Genomic DNA, 24,757 nt, shown 5'->3' with positions numbered 1-24,757 from the left:
ATTTCTTGCCTTTCATCTCTTGACTTATCCTGGGAAAGCTTCCAGATCACACAGCCCAAAATATACTAGAGGGAGGGGTGTGTGTGTGTGTGTGTGTGTGTGTGTGTGTGTGTGTGTGATTTTACCGTGTGATCAAAGGATAAGGTTAAAAAACCAAGATAAGGAACCTCCTACAGGCTGACCCTAACTTACCTTTTTATGCCTGTCTTCTAGTAGTCAAAGTTCAAGTATTTAACTTAGCTAATTCTTATTTTCTAAGCAGAAATCCACTTAGCTTTGAGATAACTGAGGTATTAGATTATGTGTGTTTCCTGCTAAATTTTATTCTTAAGCCCACCCTTGGCTTACTATGACTTTTCTTGGTAAGACTATAGTTTTGAATTTTTGCACTGCAACTGCAGAGATGCTTGGGCACTGTAGTTGCAAGACAAAACAGTTAATTTGTAAAAAAAGCTTTTCCTTAAAGAAATGCTTATGGAGTCATTGAAATTACGTTTTTTAAATATTTTTTAATTTGTAATAAATTTGATTCTGGAAGGTTAATGACAGAGCCTCTTCAGTTTTGCACTGACTACAAGCAGCTCTGGTAGTTTTCTACGAATACAAGATTCCTCTCAATAAACTAAGAGACTATGCCCATAGTTGCCTCTACAACTTACAGTCACCAAAAACTTTAAATCAAGCGCACGGCTACAGTTTACATTTTAATCTCTGATTTAGTAAGGTCAGAGTCATGCTACTTTAGGAAAGGTGAAAAGCAGGCTTTTGACCCATCTGTAAATCCTCGCTTTATTCTCTATGCTATGAAAAGAGGTTAACCAAGAGAGGAATTAACCCGACTACTGGAGGCTGACATTAATCAAAAGGATGACAGGCCTCTCGTAGTCTAAGCACAAGCGGAAACCAACACTTGCAATCTCGCACTGTGACCGCCATCTTGTGAGAGGAGGGAGGTCGGAAATACTGCAGCTGGAGGTTCTGCACCCCACTGCTCTAGGCTGGCTGTGAGAGGCAGAGCTGAGTGGGAGGGCTTGGAGGCCTGGGGCCGGGCGGGGCGCTGCTGAGTAGCCGGAGCCTGGGAGCGGGGCCCGACCCGGTGCTGGAGACAGGCATCTTCTACCCTAGGCCAGGGGCGGGGCCTTAGGTGCGGGGCGGGGCTGCGTAGCTGGAGCTTGGGGGCGGAGCCTGACGGCGGGGTGGAGACAGGCATCTCCGAGCCCCAGGCCCTGGGTGGGGCCTGGGGGCCGGTGGAGGCGAGGCCCAGAAATCGCGTGGCCGGCTTCCCCGGGAGCTGACAGGGCCGCAGCGGCTTACCCCTCCCTTTCTCGGAAAGTGGCTGGGCTGCTGTAGCTGGCACACGCTGTGCTAGGCGGAGGGGGCTGGGGGCGGGAGATGACGGCGGTTTCTCGTTGCTTGGCCCCCTGCGAGCACCAGCTTCCTTTTCTCAGCCAGGGCTGCAGACGTAGCAGGTGAGATAAGCCCCTAAGGCGGGATGTGCCGGGTCCTGCCCCGGCTCCTGCCCCTGTGTCTGTCTAGGAGGGTGGGCAGCACCCGGTGTCCCCACGCCGCGGCCCGCTGCGTCTGTCATCTCTGCCCCGAAGCGCCTGCGTCTGAGACGTGCCGGACTATTCCGGAGGGGCTGCGCAGAAGGGGTGACTTGTCCCAGCCGGTGCCAGTACTGCGGTCCCCAGTGTGGGGAGCGCCTGGTTGCATGTGCGCTCACCCTGTCATCCTTGGACTTTTCAGTCTATCTCAAGGTAGCCCCGATATGTGTCCTTCCTGAGCGCTTCTGCACAGGTAACTGCAGCGTTGGTCCCAGTTTTTTCCTTTACATGTTACCATGACGTTCACTCGCATGCCCTGGCTTTCTCTTCCTCTGCTGCTTTCCTGGACGTTGGACGCAACTGCTCTCGTGGTCATCTATCTATTTGATTAGGGACTCTGCACTCCTTATCTTGGCGGGCCAAAGTCTGCCCCTGCAGACAAGGGGAAAAGGCAGTGCCCAGCGCTGCCCACCATGAATCTCTAGGGAGGACACTGATCTCCTGCAAGTAGGTGAGAGTGGATGAATGGGGTGCCTGTTGATGTTGAAGTGTGCTTTAGTAGTGGTACACTGTATTAGGCTTTTCCCACGCGTAAAGGATACTGGGTGTTTGAGAAATGGACAACCTAGGAACGTAAAGCTTTCTTTCAAGTTAACACTGCTATTAAGCAATTACCTACAATTTCAGTAGTTTGGTGATGTTATCTAAGTCAAATATGAAGTGGCTAGAGAGTTTGTAAACTTCATTCCTCTAGTCTCTGCCCCAGTGAACTGGCTTTTACTGTGACAGTCAACCTGTTTGTTCTGTAGCAAGCCTTATTTTTGTAGATTAAATGACTGGATCTAATTTTTTAAAACTTCCTTTGTTATGGTTCCTGTTCATCTTTAAAATATGCTTTGGGAAGCATATTTTTTATGTTTAAAATAGTATGACATAAAACTTTAGTTTCAGGGGATCTTTTTTTCCTTTGAGCCAGCATCTCATGTATTTCAGGCTGGCTTTAAACTCATTATAAAACTGAGGCTGGACTTAAACTCATGATCCTCCTGTCTCTGCCTCCCCAATGCTGGGATTACAGTGTGTGACACCATGCCAGGCTAGAAGACATTTTGAATTTGACTTACCTCAGCAGGTGTTGTTTTTACAATACTGGAAAAATTAAAAGGGGGAGGAGCAGATTACTTTGAAAAGTTTCTCTTAATTTTCAATGAATTGAGTTAAACCCAGGCATTGCCATACCTAGTGACCATCACATTGATGAAGAGCTCTCTGTTCATTGTCAACAGCCCTCCATTAGGATCAAACTAAATTCAACTCTTCCTAATTTGTTCGTATAAAACAGAAACAGCTAACTTTATGACACATCCCAACTGGTAACTATGAAATGCCTAGTCCCTTTACTAATTTAATGTCAAGTATATTTATAGAACTACTGTAGATAATTAATGTGATTTTGTTGTTACCATTCTAATCATTATCATTAGATCTACAGTCTATCTGCTCCTCATTTTCGCTAGCCCTCTTTGGTTTGTTCTTTGTTAAGTTTTTTAGTTTTGGGGTTTCGGGGGGGGGGGTTGTTTTTGTTTTTTTGAGACAGGGTCTCCATATGCAGCCCAGGCTGGCCTTGAACTCATGATTCTCCTGTCTCTGCCTTCCCGGTGCTGGGATTTCAGGCACGTGGCACCACACTTATCACTAGGAATAAGCTTCTAGAAGAAATTGCTACCATTTCTTGAAGGTCTTTGTGATAAGTTGTGCATAAAAATATCCTTCTCATATAGTATCTCTCTAACGAGTTTTACCCACTCATTTTACTGTTAAGGAAACTGAGGGAGGCAAAGTAATTGACCCAAAGAGTTGAGAAATGTTAATTAAGTCTCAGTGTCTCTTACTCATTACACTTAACTATTGCTAATTACACTGTTTAAAAAAATTAATCCGACTACACTGTCATTCTTGTGTTGTCCAAATAGGGGGTTGTGAGCACTAAAAGTTACCAGAGCAAAGAAATATAAGGAACTTTCGAGAAACACCAAAAGACTGGACTAGTCTATCACCTGCTTTACCTCTCCAAGTACACAGTTCTTAAGGGCTCCAAATGTTTAACACTCACGTTTAATTGTTGAGTAGTTCCTTCAAGTATGGCTATATTTACCAACCAGTTGCTTTTCTAGGGTCTAATTTGGTGCTTATTTGGTAAACTACAAGTATGTGAATATTGTAGGTTTTGTTTATATTGACCACTCCTATCTAATCCTGGTAGAAAAAAATACTTGCCTTAATCCAGATTAAATGAAAGTTTTTAAAAAGGTTTGGTTTATACTAGGGTAGCATGGAGAAAATTCTCTTACACAACCTGGTGTATCAGTTGGTGATCTATGGCCTGCCCTGCCCAAGCACTGAAATTTCAGGAAGTATGAATTTTCTTACCTTCCACCTTACATAATGTCACTTTAGATGGTAAAGCCAGAATAACCACTTGAAATTCACTAATGCTGTTATATTAATTTTAAGTTACTAATAAAGGCTGATTTGTCTCAGAATTGTCCAAACTTCATGTTCATTATGTCCCTGGCAGCTAGAGGAGAGGAGTCTGATAGTTGCCATATTAGCATAAAGAATTTGTTCCTTACTTTAGCATTTTTTGAACATCTTTGGAACATTTTACCACATATTTGTGTTCTTTAAAAATTTTATCACTATCTTTAGAACATTTTAGGACACATTTTGTGTCTTGGGACCTAATGCTACAGTGAAAAACAGATTACTTTATGATTTAGAAAGAAAAATTATCCACTCATGAACTAGATAATGCCTAAAGAGAACATTGGCAATGAAAAGATAAGAGGTTTATTTGAGAGCAGGTTATTATAGTGATTCATTATATTTTTTCCCAGTGCCTCCTATGTGGTCCTTGCTTCTGTGACATTTAAAGTCTGGTAAAGGAGATAGGGGTTAATCAAATAGTCATTCTAAGGCAAAGGATAAGGAAACTGAGAAAAGTGGACTAAAGGTGAGGACCCTGATTCTGTTTGAGAAAGAATCATGCCCAACTATGCAGTTAAAGAAGCTTCACCTGAGAAAATGATTCCTGAACCTTATGGTTGAGTTTGGAGGATGAGTGGGTGCTGTGTGGGCAGTGGCAAATGGCAGAGAGCATTTTAGAGTGAACTGCATGAGCTAAGTCCCCTGTGGCACAAAGGGACAGCAGGGCCAGTGTGTATTGAACTAAGAGGAGGTCAGTGGAATGACATCATTTTTTTTCTTTCATAGGCTCCCTCATGCTCTGCCAAAAGATATATTCAGCTTTTGGTTAAATGATTACTATGTGCCAGATGTGATTCGATTGTGAAGACTTGAAAAATTGCAAATTTCTATGAGATAGGTATTAATATTACCTTTTCACAGTTGAAAAAAGTGAAGCATGAAAAAGTTAAGCTCTTGGTTCAAAGTTCATAAGTGATACCTACAGTAATTCTTTTTCATACTCAAGCATGATCACAGGCTGGAAGGGACCCTCTGGTTCCAGTGTGACTCCTCATGCCAGTCCTGAGAAATTCTGGGAGTTCCAGAGAAAGAGGGTACTCAGCGGACACTGTGGGCCTTCTCTTGTCCACTAGATGGAGTTGGATTGTGGCTCCCTGAAGAGACTCCTCAGGCTAGCACTACAGCTGTAACATTTGTGGCTCTTATTTTATTCTTCTCTGACACTAAAAATAGAATAGCAACATAAATATTTTGAGCAGACCTACCTTTGAGAGTGAAGAGGCTAGTTAGCACCCCCATACACACACTCTTCTTCTATTTTTCTTGGTGATATAGTTAAAGTATGTGCATTTATATGGCCATTTAATATGTAAATAAGTACAGTGTTACTTTTCAACTAGAACTGATTGATTGTAATTCTGAATTTTCCTTTCTTTCCAGAGATCTGGTTGCAGGTGAAGGGTGAAAGAAAATGGATTCTTATTTACCTGCAGAGAACTCAACCATTGCAGTTAATATGAACGAGACTTTGTCTACCACAGTAACACATGGATTTAATTCCACTAATGACTCACCTTCAATGTCAATAACAAGGCTTTTCCCAGCCTTACTAGAATGCTTTGGCATAGTCCTTTGTGGCTATATAGCGGGAAGGGCCAATGTTATAACATCAACACAGGCCAAAGGACTGGGAAATTTTGTCTCCAGATTTGCACTTCCAGCTTTATTATTCAAAAACATGGTTGTACTTAATTTTTCCAATGTGGATTGGGCTTTCCTATATAGTATCTTAATTGGCAAAGCATCTGTATTTTTTATTGTATGTGTATTAACCTTATTGGTTGCCAGTCCCGATAGTAGATTTAGCAAAGCTGGACTATTCCCTATTTTTGCCACACAAAGTAATGACTTTGCATTGGGATACCCTATAGGTAAGTTATTCGTATTTTTCAAATTTTATTCATTTATTATTTATTTTGATGGGCATGAGTATTTTGCCTGATTGTATATAAATGTACGTGTACATAGAATATCCATGGAGGCCAGAAGAGGATGTCGGATGTCCTGGAACTCGAGTTATAAACAGTTATTAGCCACCATGTAGGTGCTAGGAACTGAACCTGGGTCCTCTATAAGAGCAGATAGTGTTCTTAACTACTGAGTCATCTCTTCAGCCCCTATTTTTCAATAAAAAAAATAATAATTTAAGTGTTTTAGGTAGTACCATGAAGTTTTAATTTAAACATTTGTTCTTGACAGATTCTTATTCTTTTTTTTAAAAATGAAATAATTCACGAATTTGCATGACATCCTTTCACAGGGGCCATGCTAATCTTCTCTATATTGTTCCAATTTTAGTATATGTTCTGCTGAAGCGAGCACAGATTCTTATTCTTGTATTTAAGAAATTGTTACTTTTTCTCTTAACAATTTAAATTAGAATTATATATTTTTTTTAACCTCAGAGTTTAAGCATCCCTTAAACATCTACCTAAAATAAATGTCCATATCCTATTAACTTTGAGATTATCTTTCTAATAGTATTATATTTCTTAATTATCTCATTAAAAGAAACTTAATTTCCAGAAGGGATCCCATTCTGATTTAAATGATATAAAAAGAGCCAAGCATGGTGGTGCACGCCTTTAATCCCAGCATTCAGGAGACAGAGACAGGCAGATCTGTGAGACTGAGGCCAGCTTTGTCTATATAGCAAGTTCTAGGTCAACTGGGGCTACAGGGAGACCCTGTCTCAAAAAATAAAATAAAAATACATAGGTGAGTAAGTAGGGCAGAGGGACAGATGTGCGGAGGTAGATCACTTAAGGCAGTGATCAGTGAAAGCTTCTCTGACAATGTGCCCTCTGAGCAGAGATTTGAAAGGACTATTAAAATGCACAAATGAAGCCTACCATTTACTTGCAGATTTCGGTACTTTTCTCCTCCCCACCCCCCAACTTGTTTCATCATTGGCACCAAAAAAACAGTAGTGAACTGTACTTTTTGCCTTTTTCTACCTTTGACATAGAAAAATACCAAAGAAATCAAATAACTATGAATAAAGCAGGAGACTTGAGAGGCAGGAAAGCTCTTGGGTAACTGAGCTATAAATAGTAAGAAATTGGATAAGTATTCCTTTAAGGTTACTAAACTTTAAAATGAAATTAGAGAGCAGAAATTAATGCTTTTCTATTAAGAGAATGAAGAATGTAGTTTGACCAAGGTATTCGTAGTACAAGGACCCCGGAAATGGGGGTCAGTACCATAGTCCTAAGTAAATAAATATTGTTCTGTCTTACTTTCAGCTTGTACTAGACTTACATAGTTTCATGCATTCATAGACCATAACTAAAGAGAACTAGCATTTGTAACTTTATAGTTTACAGAGGACTTTCTTACATACTTATTTCATTCAAATAGGGAAGATATGATCACTTTCAAATAAGGAGACAGAGTTACAGAGATTGTTTTAACCCAGGTCACACAGCTCACACTTGACTATAACCCAAATCTAGGTTTTCTGGTTCTAAATCCTGGGTACTCGCTCATGTCATACAGTTACATAACATGTCAAGTCCACTTTTAAAAGACCCAAACAGCCTTTGTAATATACTAGTTTAAAACAGAATCAAATGTTTTGTCCTTAAAATATGAGCAGGATAGGATGTTGGCTCAATAGAAAGAGCATTTGCTGTGAAAGCAAGAGGACCTGAGTTCAAACCCCAGTATCTACATAAAAGCCAAGCATGGCCATTCCTGCCTGTTAACCAATGCTGGAGATGGAGGCAGATAGATCCCTGGAGTTTGCTAGCCAGCAACCTAGTTGAAACAAGCTGTAGGTGCAGTGGGAGACCCTGTCTCAAAAAGAAATAAGGTGGAGAGAGATAACAGGAAAGACTCATGACATCCTCTTCTGCCTCCAAATGCACACACAGATGCATAGATATCTCCCATACACAAAAAAAGAGCAGTAGTAGAAAAAAGCTATCAGAAATGTTAATTTTCCTAATAAGGCAGTCCCCAAATGTAAAAAGCATGCAGAGCCAGCCATATTCATCGCTTATGTTCTACATTAAATCAGTGAACCTGGTAATAATCAGGTTCTTAGGAGTATACTAGCCACATTTCCCTGATGAATATGTTGGTCAGTTTGGGGTTATAATTTTTGCTGTTTTTACTCACAAATGATAACTCTTGTAACATCAGGTTATAGACTATAACTTTACTAAAACAACAACAACAACAAAAGCAGTAATATAGACAGCTTTCTCATCTATTGTAAATTGGAAGGTGTGGTACAGAACTGAACATCCATGTGTCTGCTCCCTAGTGAGGTGTTTACTATTGCTGTCTGTGTCCATCTGTCTTCTGGTCTTGTACCAGGTAAACATAAGACTGTCCCCAGAAAGACAGTTCTTTCTTTTTGTTTCATAACTGCTCCTAGGAATTCCCACTCTATTGTTCACAGAAGAGTGTTGGTTGTGAATTAAAAGAAATGTCCTTTTCAAGGTTGCATTTGTTCCACATCTATCCAGTTTACAGGTGACTTGGGAAATATTCAAGGAGAGAAGGCAAATAAGTTAATGACTAAAGAAAAAGTTATGTGTCCTTTTTCTATATAGTATGACAATAATGGCCTATAAAATTACATTAAAGTCAAGTGACAGACTAATGTACTACAGACATTAGTCTCCTAATGAGTCTCCTAAGAGTATACTAGCCACATTTCCCTGATGAATATGTTGAGAAAAGAAAGAGTTTACTGTCTTTTAGAGCAACTCTTTTCCAAGGTACTTTTTTATTATTATTTTATTTTTTAAGTGTATGAGTGTTATTGACTGCATGTATATAAGTGTACTCATGTGTGCAATGCCTGAGGAGGACAGAAGAGGGTGTCAGATTCCCTGGAACCAGAGTTATGGACAGTTATTACCTGCCATGTGGGTGCTAGGAATCGAACTTGGGTTCTCTGCAAGAGCAACCAGTGCTCTTAACTCCTGAGCCATCTCTCTAGCCCCCCCCCCCAAGGTACTTTTTAAAACCCAGATGTGAGAAGAAATCAAGAATCTACCAAGGTGAACCATCAATTTCAGTAACTCAGATTGGTTCCCTGCCTCTGTCATTAAAAGATACTAATAGGGCATAGTTAAGTCCTATAATTTATTCTTCAAACAACGCTGATAGCATAAGTACCCTGACTAATCATAATTATGCTCTAGTGCTTGAGCTGTAAACAGAAAGGAAATGAAGCATTTAACTATATGCCATTAAATAATAGAATGATCTTGGCAGGGTCTTTGTGTTATTTGCTGGAGATTGAAGCCCTGTAGGAATCAAAATAGGAGCCACAGTGGGTGGCTAATTTATCTCTTAGTTCTTCTAAGCTATATAATAATTCCTCCTAATAGGATTCCCCCTCCCTCTAAGAGCCTTATTTATAATCATTAATTGATTAGAACTTAATAGTTGATGTAGTGATTATAAATCTAATTTTAGTTGCTATAGGTCACTGTATTTATATGTATTTTCTTTCAGACTTGAAAAATCATTTTCAGATAACAAAAGGAAAGCATTTCCCATCTATAAAGATGTAATGTTAAGTAATTATGTAAATGAATGGGAGAAATAGACTAAAATTCCCATGTTGAACCCTTTTCTAGTAATTTAACAAGTATTTGTTTAATCACAATTATTTGCTCTCCCATAAGACTTTACTTCTTTTACCCTTATGTACTTCTTCAGCTGAGTTAAAGGACCTCAATTGTAACCTGTTTTATAAATATTCAAAATGTGTACAAAGTGGAAAAAAATACAAAATTTCAATTAGAGAGGAAGAATAAGTTCAAAGGAGCTATTGTACAACATGGTGAATATAGTTAATAATAAAGTAAGTCTTCTCATCACAAAAATTATATGATAAAATTTGTATGTAGAATATCTTAATTTAGCCATTCCACAATGCATAAGTTTCAAAACAATATGTTTGGAATATGTGTGACTTGTATTGACCAATTGAAAATAAATTGATAATTCTATCACTCATCCTCCATCAGGAGGCTGAGGTAAGAGGACTATTGGGATTTTTAGGCCAGTCTGGGCTACAGTGTGAGACCATCTTTAAAATCAAACAAGGAGCTAGTGTGATGGCTCAACTGGTAAAGTGCTTGCTGCACAAGCATGAACCTGGTGTGTGCCTATAACCCCAGCACTGAGGAGGTAGAAATAGGAGGATCCTGGGGTTTGATGCTAGCCAGTTTAACTGGATCAGTGAGCTCCAGGCTCAGTGAGTGACCTTATCTCAAAAGATAAGGTGAAAAGTGATTGAGAAAGACATCCAGTATGATCTCTGGTCACCACACACATGTGCACACACACATGAACATGTACACAAATATGCATAAATAAAAAGGTTAAATAAATTGATAATTTTAAAAATAAAAATGGCTCCAAATAGAGATTAACAAATCACAATTAGAGATTAGTACAATACATTCTAACTAAATTTGAAAACTTTAGCATTCATTGACATATTAGTTAATTCTGGTCATCAAATGTTTTCAGATTTGCTCAGCACTGTGATGAGGTCTGTGGATTATAAAATGATGCCTTCAGAGAACTTAGAATCTGTTGAGGTGGCATTGATATAAAACAAAGTGCCACAGCATTCCTGAAGTGAGGTTTAATGATGGAGACTGAAGACTTGGTAGAAGTCCAAGAGACTGGCATTAAATATTAGGCAAGTTTGCGGTAAGGAAAAAAGATTTCAAAAAGTTACAGAGTGAAGGAATGAACAGCAAGGTTAGCTAGTAATTTTGAATGTGGTGTTTGCCTGGCGTACCTGTGATACTGGCAGATGGAGTCTTTGCTTTATGGACTAGTAAGAGATGGCTTGGATAAATAAGAGGACAGTTGTGGGGACTGGGTTGTTTTTCATCAAGAGAAAGGCACAGCAGGGCATGATGGTGTACTCCTTTAGCCCCAGCACTCTGGGAAGCAGAGGCAGGCCAGTTTCTGTGAGATGGAGGCCAGCCTAGTCTACATAGTAAGTTCCAGGCCAGCTGGGGATACAGGGAGACCCTGTCTCAAAAATAAAAAAAAAAAAAAAAAAGAAGAGGGCTGGAGAGATGGCTCAGTGATTAAGAACACTAGCTGCTCTTGTAGAGGACCAGGATTCAGTTCCCAGCACACATATGGTGGCTAACAACTGTCTGTAACTCCAGTTCCAGAGGAATCCAATGCCTTCTTCTAACTTTTGTGGGCGCTGCATGACACTGGTGCACTTACATACGTGAAGACAATACACTGATTTTTAAAATAAAAATTTTTAAAAAGAAAAGAAAGGCACATTAAAATAATCTAATTTTAGGATGTTTAATTAATAGCAGTAGGAATCAAGAGGAGAAATACAAAAGATCCTATAAAAGAAGAAAGTACATTAGTTTCCCTTAGCTGGCAGGAACACATTTAAGACCCCTGTGTACCAAATCTTATATATATTAGGTTTCAAGCTTCTAGCAGTCCTCATGCCTCAGCCTCCTGAGTGATTGTGTATGTATGTGTGTGTGTATTATTTTGTCCTGTACATAAGGTAAAGTTTGATTTATATGTTAGGTATAATGAGAACTTAATAATTAATAAAATAGAAAGCAATACATTGTAAAAAGCCCTGTGGGTGTGGTGTCTTTCCTTTCCGCTCATCCTATCTCCTTGTATTACACTCACCCTCTTATTGACCTTGGGTAACTGAACCTGCAAAAAGCAAAAGCAAAGATGGTGGGGTGGGGTGGGGGTTGCACTATATGATGATTGGACAGCCATAGCACAGAAAACATGTTGCTCAAATTTGTATTGAGCTCTTTAAAACAAAGCAGAATCCATTATGTGGTGGTAATTGCTGGTGTACCAGGAAAGCACATTTCTGGAGAAGGGAAATCTTTACATGGAGCTTTGAGTAGAACACAGAACTAGAGGTGTAAGTTGTCAGAGGTAAAAACATTGCATGTGGCTACTTGGGAAAAATTCTTACAACCAGACTGAAAATATGAGACATTTTCAAGATATATCCTCTACTGAAAAACTTGAGTGGTAGGAACATTTAGCAAGAAGTCTAGCTATCTAGAAAGTTATCAGAAGTGTTGTTTTTCACTTAAATAAGTGAAGCCCTACAAAATTCGAAAGAAAAAAAAAACCCACTGAGTTATAAAGCTAGCTCATCTAATTTATAAATCAGAGAAAAGAATTAATGAAATTTTATGTAATCAAATGTTTTAACCTCTGCTCTGTTTTGGAGATATAGGCCTGTACATGTGCTTAGCTGGGAGGAAAAGGGTTTGAATCTTATAAAAAGTAAGTTTAGCTAATGAGATCAAGGTGAATTTCTAAGGTTATATAATCTAGTTATATAACTTTAAGGGATCATGTGCCTGACATTAACTGAACTTACTATCCTGGGTAGGTAAACAAATATATTTTCCTACCTTTGTCACTTTATCTTAATGTAAATTGAGAAACTCAATCTACATTTTTTTCACATGATTACGTCTTTCCTGTGGCTGTTCATTTTATCTTTATTTCTGAACTTCGAATCAATTATGAATGAACTTGGATAGTTTCAAGATCTGTGTCAAAAAAATGTGTCTAAAGACCAAGTTGTTTATTCCACAGCTGTAAGTTGCCTCACCCCAACAACCCTAGGCCAGGCCCTCAAGTTTTACTCTCTGGAGCTGCTAGAAGTTTGGTCCAACCCACTTACCTCTCTCCAAGGAAGTATCTTCTGTATGGTTAAGTTCTAAAGTCATATCTTCTCAAACCCTTGAAATGCCTTAAATCACCCCCAAATATAGCACACATACTGTATATTGTGTCATTTCTCGTAAATCTCACACAGACTTTTTCCTCCAGCATTGTTGTTCATAACAGGTTCTTTGGGAACTTGTGAGAAACAAAGTGATGCTTTTGTTTTCTCAAGAATGCATATTTACATTTGTATTAATTGCATACACCATATTGTGATTCCACACTGTTCTCCTCCTAAACATTTCATAGATCAGCCTTCGGTCCCTATTCCTTTACTACCTTCACTGGTCTTCCCTGAAAGCAGTCATTGCCTCTCATCCCTCCCAGATGGAGACTATTTGTTTTCCCATAGCCCATGTGCCACATGAGCACAGGCAGGTAAGACTGGCACCGCATCCTCTTAGCTGTTTCATTCTGTTGTGAGGCCATTATTCTGCTCTCTTGCTAACAACTTTTGAGGTTCCTGTGGTCTGGCTTCTTCGTTCATTCATTTCCTTTCATTCACTGCAGACTGCAGTGTCTGGCTTTCTCTCATCTTCTTTATCTCAAGGTTTGCCATTCTCATTTGACTTCAGCATCCTGCTGAATTGCCTACTAAACTCTCTGTCCTCTCGGTTCTTTGGCCTCATCTACAGGGATGGCTTCACTCCCTGTCAGCCACCAGCTCACATGGCTACCTCCTAGACCACATCTGGAAAATACTGAATTTGATAGCTTACTACCTGACTTACGCAAACTCCTAAACTTCCAACTGTACCTGATTTATACTGGCCTCCAATCCCTGTCTACTTCCCATCAGCTATCTTACATTTCTACATCTTTGCCTGTAGAATGTGGACTCTACCACCTCAGCACTTGATTTACTCCCTTGTCTTTCTCAAGCAGCTGTGTTCCGACTTCTGCCAGTGAAGCTGCTCTCTCCATGAGTACAAGCAAATAGCTTGTTGCTGTTACTATTTAATAGTAGCTTGCTACTAGATTTCTTTGAATTCTTCTTTATAATTTTTTAAAATTCTACCATTCTGTAGTGATTAATTTTAAGCCACTGTCTAGTAAAAATAGGTTTTACTGAAAATAATCTTTAAAGTTGATTGTCATTTTATAAACTAGATAATACTTAAGTTTTTCTTCCTTGTCAGTTTTACCACTAAAATTTGTCTTTCTAAAAACAGGCTAATGAGGTTACTCAATACTATTTAGACTAATTTGCAATATGATATTAAGCACAGAAAATGTTATATACGTATTTGTACAGTTCTGCGATATATTTTAAAACCAATATTCTTCTTTTGCAGTTGAAGCTTTGTATCAAACCACATACCCAGAATATCTCCAGTACATTTATTTGGTAGCACCAATATCTCTTATGATGTTAAACCCTATAGGGTTTATCTTCTGTGAAATCCAGAAGTCGAAAGACACTCAAAATGCTTCTCAAAATAAAGCAAAAATTGTGGGACTTGGATTTCTACGTGTGTTACAGAACCCAATCGTATTCATGGTCTTCATTGGCATTGCTTTTAATTTTATTCTCGATAAGAGGATCCCTGTATATATGGAAAATTTTCTTGATGGACTCGCAAATTCCTTTTCTGGATCGGCCCTGTTTTATCTTGGTCTTACAATGGTGGGAAAAATAAAGAGACTGAAGAAGTCAGGATTTGTTGTACTAATTCTTCTCATCACAGCTAAACTGTAAGTTTTGCTTATTTGGGAATTATACTTTGTAAAGATTTAAAAAATCCTATTTAGCCAATTCATTGGGGTGTGGTACACTTAATTTTTCCTTTAATGACAATCTTTATTTATACAGTAGTTGTGATTTAAAGAAAAATGGGATATTTGTGTATTGTGAAAGTAAATTCCTTTACTATTACATGTGGGGTTTTTTTTTTTTCCACTTTACTGGCAGAAAATAAAAATTATTAGTTGCTTTTCAGGGCTTTTTCCCCCATTCAGCTTTTATGTAAAACTTAGTTAATATCCTCAAGGTCTCAGTTAAATCATACTTACTTATTTTTATGGTGCTGGGGAGCAAACCCAGGGCCTTGTGCATGCTAAGTAAGTGTTCTACCACTGAGCTATACCACAGCCCTAGATCTTATTTTAAAAGAAATTTTGCAGTTCTAAATCCATTAAAAACCCTAAAGTCGGGGCCAGAGAGATGGCTCAGCGGTTAAGAACACTGATTGTTCTTGCAGAAGACCCGGGTTCAAATCCCAGCACCCACATGGCAGCTCACAACAGTCCATAACTCTAGCTCCAGGGGATCTGACAGCCTCCGCTGGCATTGCACAACATGGGTGCACTTACCTACATGCAGACAATACACACATACACATAAAATAAAAATAATAAAAGATTTTTTAAAACCCTTGAGCCGAGCGTGGTGGTGCACACCTTTAATCCCAGCACTTGGGAGGCAGAGGCAGGCGGATCTCTGTGAGTTTTAGGCCAGCCTGGTCTCCATAGTGAATCCAGGCCAGCTGCAGCTACAGAAGACCCTGTCTCAAAAAGACCAAAAAAAATTTTTTTAAACCCTAAAGTCAAAAGCACCTTAATGTTTGAGTAATCATTTTTAATATAAACTATTTTTTATGAATTTTGGAAACTATTCAGTGATTGTGAGTTTGGTTGAAAGTTCTAAATATAGGTAAGTTGATATGAACATTTTTAGACATTCAATCCCAGCTTGTCAAATAGTTCCTTTTAGCTCTTTTTAGTTAATAGTTCTTCAGCTTTCTTGGCTTGTCAGGCAAGAAGTTGACATAATTTTACTGCAGTTTTAACCCAAAGTGCTTGAAGCATGCTTAAGGAAGGAATTCAGCTCTTACACAGAGTTAAATTCATGGGACTGGGATAATGTATATTTCTAAAATAAAAATGAATATAAGTTCTGAAAATTATTTTCAGTCATCTGTGTTCTTCAGAGAGTATTAATCAGCCTTGCCCCTGAGATGTAGTTCTAATAATGATTATATTATCAACTTCAATTTACAAATATTCTCATTAGGGACTGAACAGATGGCTCAGTAGTTAAGAGCACTGGCTGCTCTTGCAGAGGACCTTGGTTTGGTTCCCAGTACCCACATGGCAGCTAACAGCTATTTGTAACTCCAGTTCCAGGGGATCTAGTGCCCTCTTCTGACCTCTGTGGGCATTGCATGACATGGGTGCACTTACATATATGCAGGGAACACACTCAAAAATAATAAATAAAATATTTTTAAAAATATTCTCATTAAATTTTTAGGATCTTTTATTTTTATTATCTAATTCTTTTTTAAATTAAAAAAATACATATAAGAGCAGTTTGGACTGGGGAAATGGATCAGTCTGTAAAGCACTTACTACACAAACTTGAGAACCTGAGTTTGGTTCACCAGCATCCATGCACAGCAGAATGTGCCTGTAATTTCAGTGTTGGGGAGGTGGAGGCAGGCTACCCAGTCTCCAGGTTCAGTTAATGACCCTGATCCAAAAAGTAAGATAGAAAGCAATTGAGGAAAACACCCAATGTCAACTTCTGGCCCCCACGTGCACACGCTCATACAAAGGGTGGTTTGTAATAGCTCTAGACCCTGCTCTGACAGCATCACCAAAAGACAAGCCCATTAGCTTAAGTGATTGTGTTATGCTCCTTCTATGGAATTATGAAGACTTTAATAAAAGACTCTTCGCCAGATGTGTGGTTCATTAATTTCCATTCTACTGCAATAGTTCCAGTTCCCTTTGGTAAATATTTCTTTTTATTTACAAAGATCAAGAACTGATTATTACGATAGCTATTTTCCTATTGCTTTTTAGAATTTTATTGAGCAGCATTGTTATCATTAACTGAACTGCTTAAACAATCACAAAGTCCAACTTTTTCTCCAAAGAGTTTAGAAATGTTCTTAGAAGTTACTAAAATTTCATCCTTTTTTCCACTTTAGCATTTCAGTGAATAATAGAGGAAACAAGAAAGGAGCTATAATTGCAATGTTTCCCAAATTTTTGTAAGAAAATTTTAGAAATGTTTCCCCTTTCATAACTCTAATATTTGAGATTCCAGGATATTGTTGCACTTTAAATGGCTCCTAACTGAATCCTTGACTCTTTCAATAAAATGTCCAGAAGCATAAATACATAGAATATATGCATGTAAATGCATGTACTTTCTGGGCAGAAGAATAGTGACATGACGCTAGATTGACCGGTGCAGTCTACTACTTGAGGACAAACATGCTTGCTATAAGTGAATTTGCATTTCTTTTTTCACAGCCTGGTGCTGCCACTTCTGTGCAGAGAAATGGTGGAACTCCTGGACAAGAATGACAGTGTAGTGAACCATACAAGTATATCGAATTATGCATTTTTGTATGGTGTCTTTCCTGTAGCACCAGGAGTGGCTATCTTTGCAGCACAGTTCAACATGGAAGTAGAGATTGTATGTATATGCTGTTTTCTCTTTGTTTCTGCAGTCAAGAGAAAAATGAACCTTTAAAATACAGAAAGCATTCTTTTACTGAGAATTTGAGATTTCTAAGCTGTTTCAAACACTGTAAATAAAGAGGTATTCTGTAACATGTAACAGGTATTTAATCTGGGAACTTTATTCATCTGTGGGTTTTTTTAAGTTGTTTTTAAATTTGTGCTTTTTTATTAGTCTTTTGTTTGTTTCAAGTACTTTGTGTCTGTGTTTATACTTACGCCTTAAAATTATTTACAAAAGGGTAAACTTGAAATTTTAAGAAAAAAATCAATTTCATTCATTATAATTCAATCATCAGAAGAAAATGCCACATAATAAATTTTAGCAAATGTACATTAACAGTGTCTCCATGTATTATACATGGTGTCTATAGCATTAAAGAAATCTAAACTGTAACACAAAGAAATAAATTATTTAATGAAGGTCAGTTCCATTATCTAATCTGTACCACTTTGGTAATTTTTCTCTATACATTTCTCCCCGACCCCCGTAGTTTGTGAGGTAGCATGGTAGAAAACTGTTTATAAATTTAATTAGATCTTTGAAAGGTTGTTCTTTCTAGAACCCAGACCATAATCATCAACAATAGAATGTGTAGTGTTTGTTATGTGTAAATATCATTTGAACCTAGATTAGAAAGAGGGGCTGAGAGAACATACCTGAGGTTTCTTTTAAGGACTCTTAGAAATTAGAAATATGATGTTAGATAATATGCTGGATTCTATAGTGTCTTTATTGAGTCTCATTTTTATTTTAGAATGCATGAGTGTGTTGTGGGTATTTAAAATTTAAAGTAGGGGCTGGAGAGATGGCTCAGCGGTTAAGAGCACTGACTGCTCTTGCAGAGGACCCGGGTTCGATTCCCAGCACCCACAAGGCGGTAATGAACCGTCCTTAACTCCAGTTCCAGGGGAATCCGAAGCCCTCTTCTGACCCCTGTGGCACTGCATGACACAGATGCACTCACATACATGCAGGCAATACACTCGTACACATAAAAAATAAAAAAAATAATGAATAAAATATTTAAAAAATTTAAAGTAATTAAATAAGACTGTGACTCCTTAATTTGGTCTCGTTTTTGCAGATAACTTCAGGGATGGTAATAAGCACATTTGTGTCTGCTCCGATCATGTATGTTTCTGCCTGGTTATTGACCTTTCCCACCATGGATGCTAAGCCATTGGCATATGCCATCCAGAATGTTAGTTTTGATATAAGTATCATCAGCTTAGTCTCCTTGGTAAGTATATTTCAGTATAAAATTGGATAGAAACCACAAAGTGAATTTGAGAATAACTGGTAATAAAAAATGAATTTTAAAAAGCAAACACTTTCTTACAAACCAGAGAAACTAAACCAGCCTGAAAAAAAAATGCAGTATCAACTTCCTAATTAATTGAGTTTGTCTTTCCAGTTGGGAATTGTGAGTTGTATGGTGGATAAAGCATGTGACTTACTCAGACCTGGATTTGACTCCTTGTTTCACTGCAAGTTAGCTATGTGTCTCTCTGTGATTAAATTACCCTAATCTCTCTTAAGCTTCAGTTTTCTTAGCTATAAAGATAATTATTTCTATGGATTGTTTTAAGGCTTGAGATAATCAGATAAGCATTCTAAAAATAACAATCATACAAATACTAGCTATTGTAGAATCTAGGATCAGAAGAGATCTTTGGGATCAAGTTTAGTCATTTATTTAAATGAAACTTTAGATAACTTTTCAAATTAGATCCTGCTAGCTCAAATTAAGTAAATAAATCTTTAATAACGAGTATCTATATACGTCAAATTGTCTATTTCAGTCAGGATTCTAGATTGAAAAAAGTTTGTTCTTAGAATAATCCCATACCCATCACTTGTTCTTAAAAATCTGTTTGTTGCTGGGTGTGTTGGTGCATATCTTTAATCCCAGCACTCGGGAGGCAGAGACAGGCAGATCTCTGAGCATTTGAGCCCAGCATGGTCTACAAAGCGAGTTCTAGGCTAGCCAGGGCTATATAATGAGACCCTGTCTGAAAAAAAAACAAAAAACAAAAACAAATGCATCTGTTGATAAGAAGATGGTTTGGGAAGGGAGAGAAAATTAACTAACATATTTTCCTAGCCACTATGCAGGTAGAATAGAAACTCAATCCTGGGGATAGTGGTAAAACATGTGCTTAGCATGCATGAAGTCCTGGGTTCAATCCCCCCCCAAAAAAAAGAGTAAGAAAGAAACTCAAACCTTTCAAATATAAGGAAGACAAGATTAATCTTAGTGTGTATATGGGGGGGTGGTATGTGTTGCTTAAAATAAGACAGCCTAGAATTTAGACTTCTCAGGATCCAGTGTACTAGAAATCAAGAATAAAAAAATTTAGAATATTTAAAATGTCTTTCCTAAATAATTGGCAGTGACCCTGTGTCCCACTCCAGCCCCTGAAGATAGGCATTCCTAGAACATGGCCCTGATCAAGACAATAGTTCTTAAAGAACTAATTTTGGGACAGCTGACTGTGGGATCTCTCCATGTTTTTTTTTGTTTTTTTTTTAATTTTACTTTGTATACAGTAATTTGCCTTAATACCCTTTAATTCCAATAAAACCTTGGAATTTCTTTTGGAACCAGGATAAAGAAAGGTTCTCTGAAAATATTAATCATGCAGGCCAGGTATAGTGGCACATGCCTGTAATCCTAGCACTTGGAGGCTGAATTAGGATGATCTGGAGTTCAAGGCAAGCCTGGCTACACAGTGAGCCAATGTCTAGGATGTAGCTCAGTGGGAAATGTTTGTTGTCCAGCATATATGAGGCCCTGGTTTCAATCCAGCACCACAATAAAAAATGTGAATCAGTGTGCTATTTAATAAGTAAGTGTAAAGATTAAGAAACATGAGTAACTTGAACCTTTTATCTTCCAGATCTGGTCTCTTGCTATTCTTCTCTTGAGTAAGAAATACAAGCAGCTTCCTCATATGCTTACAACTAATTTACTCATTGCTCAGGTTAGTACACCTGTAGATACTTAGAACTATGCTTTCCCCTGGGATTATGGTACTGTATAGGAGAAAATTACTAGTTTTTTTCCGTTATGAATTCAGGATTATCACTAGAAATAATCAGTTTGTTAGTATAAACTAATAATAAGTTTATTATTATAAACTAATTGGAGTTAGTTTATGCCTGATATATTAAATGCTGTATTATGTCTTAAACTTTGAGACTAATAATGGTATTTAATGATAACCTTGCTTCTTCTTTTTTTTTTTTTTTAAACAAGGTCTCCCTGTAGCCCCAGCTGGCCTGGAACTCACTTTGTAGACCAGGCTGGCCTTGATCTTACAGAGATTCACCTACCTCTGCCTCCTGAGTACTGGGATTGAAGGCATGTGCCACCATGCCCAGCTTCAACCTTGCATTTATGTATTTATGTATTTTTTATTTGTTTTATTTATTTATTTATTTATTTATTTATTTATTTATTTATCTTATGTGTACAAGTGTATTGCCTGCATGTAGGTAGGTATACCTGTGTCAGTGCCAGTGGAGGTCAGAAGAGGATGTCAGATCCCCTGGAACTGGAGTTACAGATGGTTGTTAGCCATGTGAGTGCTGGGAATTGAATTTGAGTCCTCTGCAAGAACAGCCAGTGCTCTTAACCACCAAGCTATCTTTCTAGCCCCAACTTTGCATTTTTTAAAAATATAAATAAATGAATCATTAAAAATTGAGCTCTTAGCTGAGTATGTTAACTCACACTTGTAATTCACAGCATATAGGAGGTGGAAGCAGGAAAATTACCATGAGTTCGAAACCTGGGCTACAGAATAAAAAACCTTGTCCCAAAAAATAAAACAACAACAAAAAAGAACTCATGTAATTGTGCTTTTCTAGATAAATCTTTGCATGTGATCATAATAGAAGAAATTTAACATTTTCTATGTAAATCATAACTAAATATGAGGTTAGAACTTAGAATATAGTCAGTGTTTGTTTTCATTTAATATGTATATTGTTATGGGCTCTGTGTAAAAGGGGTTTTTAATTATAAAGCTTGAAACTTTAGTAAAACTAATATGTAATATTTGCTTATTATCAGTAATTTTAAATGAATAATTATTTTCTGTGACTAAAAGGTAAATGAGTCTGATTAGCCTGTTATTTTCTGTTGTGGTATTGAATTGTGTGTTTTTTTTAACTACTTACAAAATCTTTTAATAATTTTTTCTTTAGTCTATTGTTTGTGCTGGAATGATGATATGGAATTTTGTTAAAGAAAAAAATTTTGTTGGACAAATTTTGGTGTTTGTTCTATTGTACAGCTCCCTGTATAGCACCTATCTTTGGACAGGTAAGTTGGATTATGAATGGACATTAAATTTTGTTCTCCTGTCCCTCCCCAAAAAAAGATCTCAGCTTCCACTGATCTGTTTGAAGTCTGTTAGAACAGGATCAAGGTGCTTACTCAGTTTGTTAACTCTACCAACACAGTGTACAAAGCTGAGTTGTTTCCTGATGTAGTCTGTTTCTGTCTGCCCTCACAGCCCTCTCCAGTCACATGGTCCTTTTCTTTGGTGGTCTTTGGCTCTAGGCTGGTGTTGGTATAGCCTCCCTTTGGAGATACAAGAGGGCATATGCTAGAGGCAGGGAGAAAAAGGACAAAATGAACAGAGGTATGTGAGATGTGTCACTGAGCTCACTACTAGAATCCTATGGAACTGCAAAATTATCATTTTGGCCTCACAAATTAATGACAGCTGGGTTGCAGCACATTATAGAGTTTACTGAGGATAAAATGAAGTTTGGGTATTTATGTATGGTACACAGTGAACACTCCACAAATGTAACTATATTAGTTATTCGGTAGAGGGGAAAGAGGTAGTTTCAGAATAAGCACATTAAGTGATTATGAGGATGTGGAAATAGAGACTGCCTCATCTCAGTTGGCTCCAAAAAGGATAAACAAAATGTTTAAGACATTGCTATTTTAAAGTGTAACAATCATTTGGAAGCAGACATTCTGGTGTCTTTATGAAAAAGTCTGTCTTTGTGTTCATACCACAAATTTGAAACTATAAAATGGTGTGCAAAGGGAAATTGTATAGTGGTTAAGAAGCAAGTGCCAGGATGTGACTGTGAGGGACAGAGCTTTGATTTCATGCCTTCAGGATCAAACGCTGGTCCCATCCAAGTCAATAGCCTTTTGAAGTGAAGCAACAATGTGGTAAGGAATTGCAGAATGAAAAATTCACTGCCAACAGAGGATAGTTTGTGCTTTCTTAGTGGTGAGTATACCTTGCATAGCATGAAACTTTTCATGAGATGTGAAGATAAAAGAACTGAGAGGCTACAGTTCCAAATATAGGTGGACCAAGCTGATCTCTAGTACCAAGGTTTATTCAGGTAAAATTTATAATGAGAATAAGAGAACAGCAAATAGATCAGTATATGTTGGGTGTGGTGCATGCCTTTAACCCTAGCACTCAGGAAGCACAGGCAGGCAGATCTCTGTGAGATCAAGGCCAGCCTGGTCTACATAGTGAGTTCCAGGCCAGCTGGGGCTATTGGGTGACCCTGTCTCAAAAAGACAAAAAAAAAAAAAAAAAAAAAAAAAAAAAAAAAACAAATAGATCAATATATCAGAAAGCCCTAACTCTCTCCAAAGCTTTCAAACATACCCCAAGAAAGCAAGAAAGTTGTCCTGTACCTTTCAGATTATTACAACAAAATTTTAGACCTATTATGTATATTTTTAAATCTCATGTTCAGTCATCTTCAATTTCATTTACAACCATCTTTACCATTTTTGCCCTATCTGTATAATACCACTTGTTTGTTTTTTCTATAAAATTGACTTACTTTTAAAAATTTCAATTATCTTACATCAATGAAATCCCAAGCTTCGTGTGCTAATTTAAAATTTTCAAATGGACATAAAGTGTATAAATGGTCATTTTTTTTTTTACATTTGTGCTGGTCTAGTTTAAATCTTTCATTTTTCAAATTATCAAAGCAGTCTTAAAGAGTTTAATTGATTCAAGCAGATCTCTCATTGCTTCTTCAGTGAGAGATGCTGGACTGACAAAGCTCTTCACAAAGCAAAAATAATAAAAAATTTAAAACATGCCAAAAAATTCCCAAGAACCTCAGCATTTATTTATGTTAATTATAGCAAAGTGTTAATCTGTACAATATGAAATCTAAGCTTGAATTCTTTATAAAAGTAAAGCAAGTTCAAGATTAGATTAAAACACAAGTAGCATCCTAGCCATTCTAATTATCGTAAGAAAATTAAATATCATAAGAAAATTAATTATCATAAGAAAAGATCTTATTTTGTTAGTGTAAATCACAGCTGGAACTGTAGAATGGAATTCAGGTCACTGTTTTTTTCAGTTTAGCTTGACTTTACTTCCAAGGGGGCTGTGACCTGACTGTCTCACTATATTTCTTTCTCCAAACTACCATAAAGCTTTCATTTAAACTGCATGTCGTAATATTATTTGGCCTTCACTTGGCTTAAACTTAATATATAAAGCCAACTCTAAACTCTGAAATAATGAGATTGTATTTAATTATAAGGTAGACACAGAGGTGACCATCCTTGAAAATAAGCCAAAAAAAGACTGAAAATTTCTTACAGCTCTGTTATTTCCAGAGCCTAAAAAATATGCCTTAGGAACCTCAGAAAGCAACAAATAAGAGTTTGAGAAACACTAACTTGTAGAACGGTCATGCCAGTCAAAAGTCTGGGTTCCTAGACCAGCTCTGCCCTCTGCTGGTTCTCTACTTACAAAATTAAAGAATTTGCCAGGAGTGGTGGTGCATGCCTTTAATCCCAGCACTGGGGAGGCAGAGGCAGGCGGATCTCTGTGAGTTCGAGGCCAGCCTGGTCTGCATAGTGAATCCAGGATAGTTGGGGCTACTGGGAAACCCTGTCTCAAAAAAGACCAAAAAAAGAAAATTAAAGAATTAATTTCAAACAGAGGTCTTTTCCAACCTAAAGAACTAAGATATAACTCTGTAGCTATATCTATAGCTCTGTAGAATTCATTAAATGTATAAATGACTGTATAAGGTAGAAAGAAAGTTCAAGAACTTGAAACAAGCTGGGTGTGGTGGTCCCTGTCTGTGAAATCTCAGCACTCAGGAGGCTAAGGCGGGGGAGGGAGAGTTTAAAGGCAGTTCACATAGCAACCGTTTCAAAATCAAATAAACAACAGTGCAAAACTTGAAAAACTTACGTCTACATTAAGTTTGTGCCACATTTTTATTAAGTTCATATCATGTTTGTGTGAACCTTCACCACTACATTTGAGGCATTTTCCAAAAATCAAATGAATGTGAGAAATAATTATACTTTTTAGCACCAACAAAATGCAGTGATTTTGAAGTGTTCTGCATACAGTTGATTTTTTTTTTCAATTATAGTTGGGTTCCAGTCACATAAATGAAAAGCATAAAGTAACTAGGG

At 37.6% G+C, this 24,757-nt stretch overlaps 1 protein-coding gene and 1 non-coding gene across 8 annotated transcripts in view; one reads left to right on the top strand and one right to left on the bottom strand.

The window, feature by feature from the left end:
• The first annotated feature begins 630 nt into the window (after positions 1-630).
• The window catches only part of Gpr155 (G protein-coupled receptor 155), a 45,126-nt gene continuing 20,999 nt past the window's right edge, over positions 631-24,757 (top strand). Inside the window, exons 1-8 of one of the 7 annotated variants that reach the window (XM_029557271.1) lie at positions 634-1,469; positions 4,818-4,929; positions 5,472-5,962; positions 14,123-14,522; positions 17,091-17,256; positions 18,389-18,544; positions 20,205-20,288; positions 21,517-21,634. In XM_029557271.1, the coding sequence (XP_029413131.1) occupies positions 5,503-5,962; positions 14,123-14,522; positions 17,091-17,256; positions 18,389-18,544; positions 20,205-20,288; positions 21,517-21,634 (1,384 nt within the window). In that variant the 5' untranslated portion in view covers positions 634-1,469; positions 4,818-4,929; positions 5,472-5,502. The other 6 variants (XM_029557272.1, XM_008855292.3, XM_008855293.3 and 3 more) reach the window with 6 other exon arrangements.
• Positions 6,307-6,413, bottom strand: LOC115067981. Its single transcript, XR_003847346.1, has one exon. It is a non-coding gene; the product is annotated as a U6 spliceosomal RNA (small nuclear RNA).

This window comes from Nannospalax galili, unplaced genomic scaffold, assembly GCF_000622305.1.
Source record: "Nannospalax galili isolate Female #2095 unplaced genomic scaffold, S.galili_v1.0 scaffold346, whole genome shotgun sequence".
Taxonomy (NCBI): Eukaryota; Metazoa; Chordata; class Mammalia; order Rodentia; family Spalacidae; genus Nannospalax; species Nannospalax galili.
Note: the sequence above shows the minus strand (reverse complement) of the source record. Positions and strands in the feature narration are given on the sequence as shown.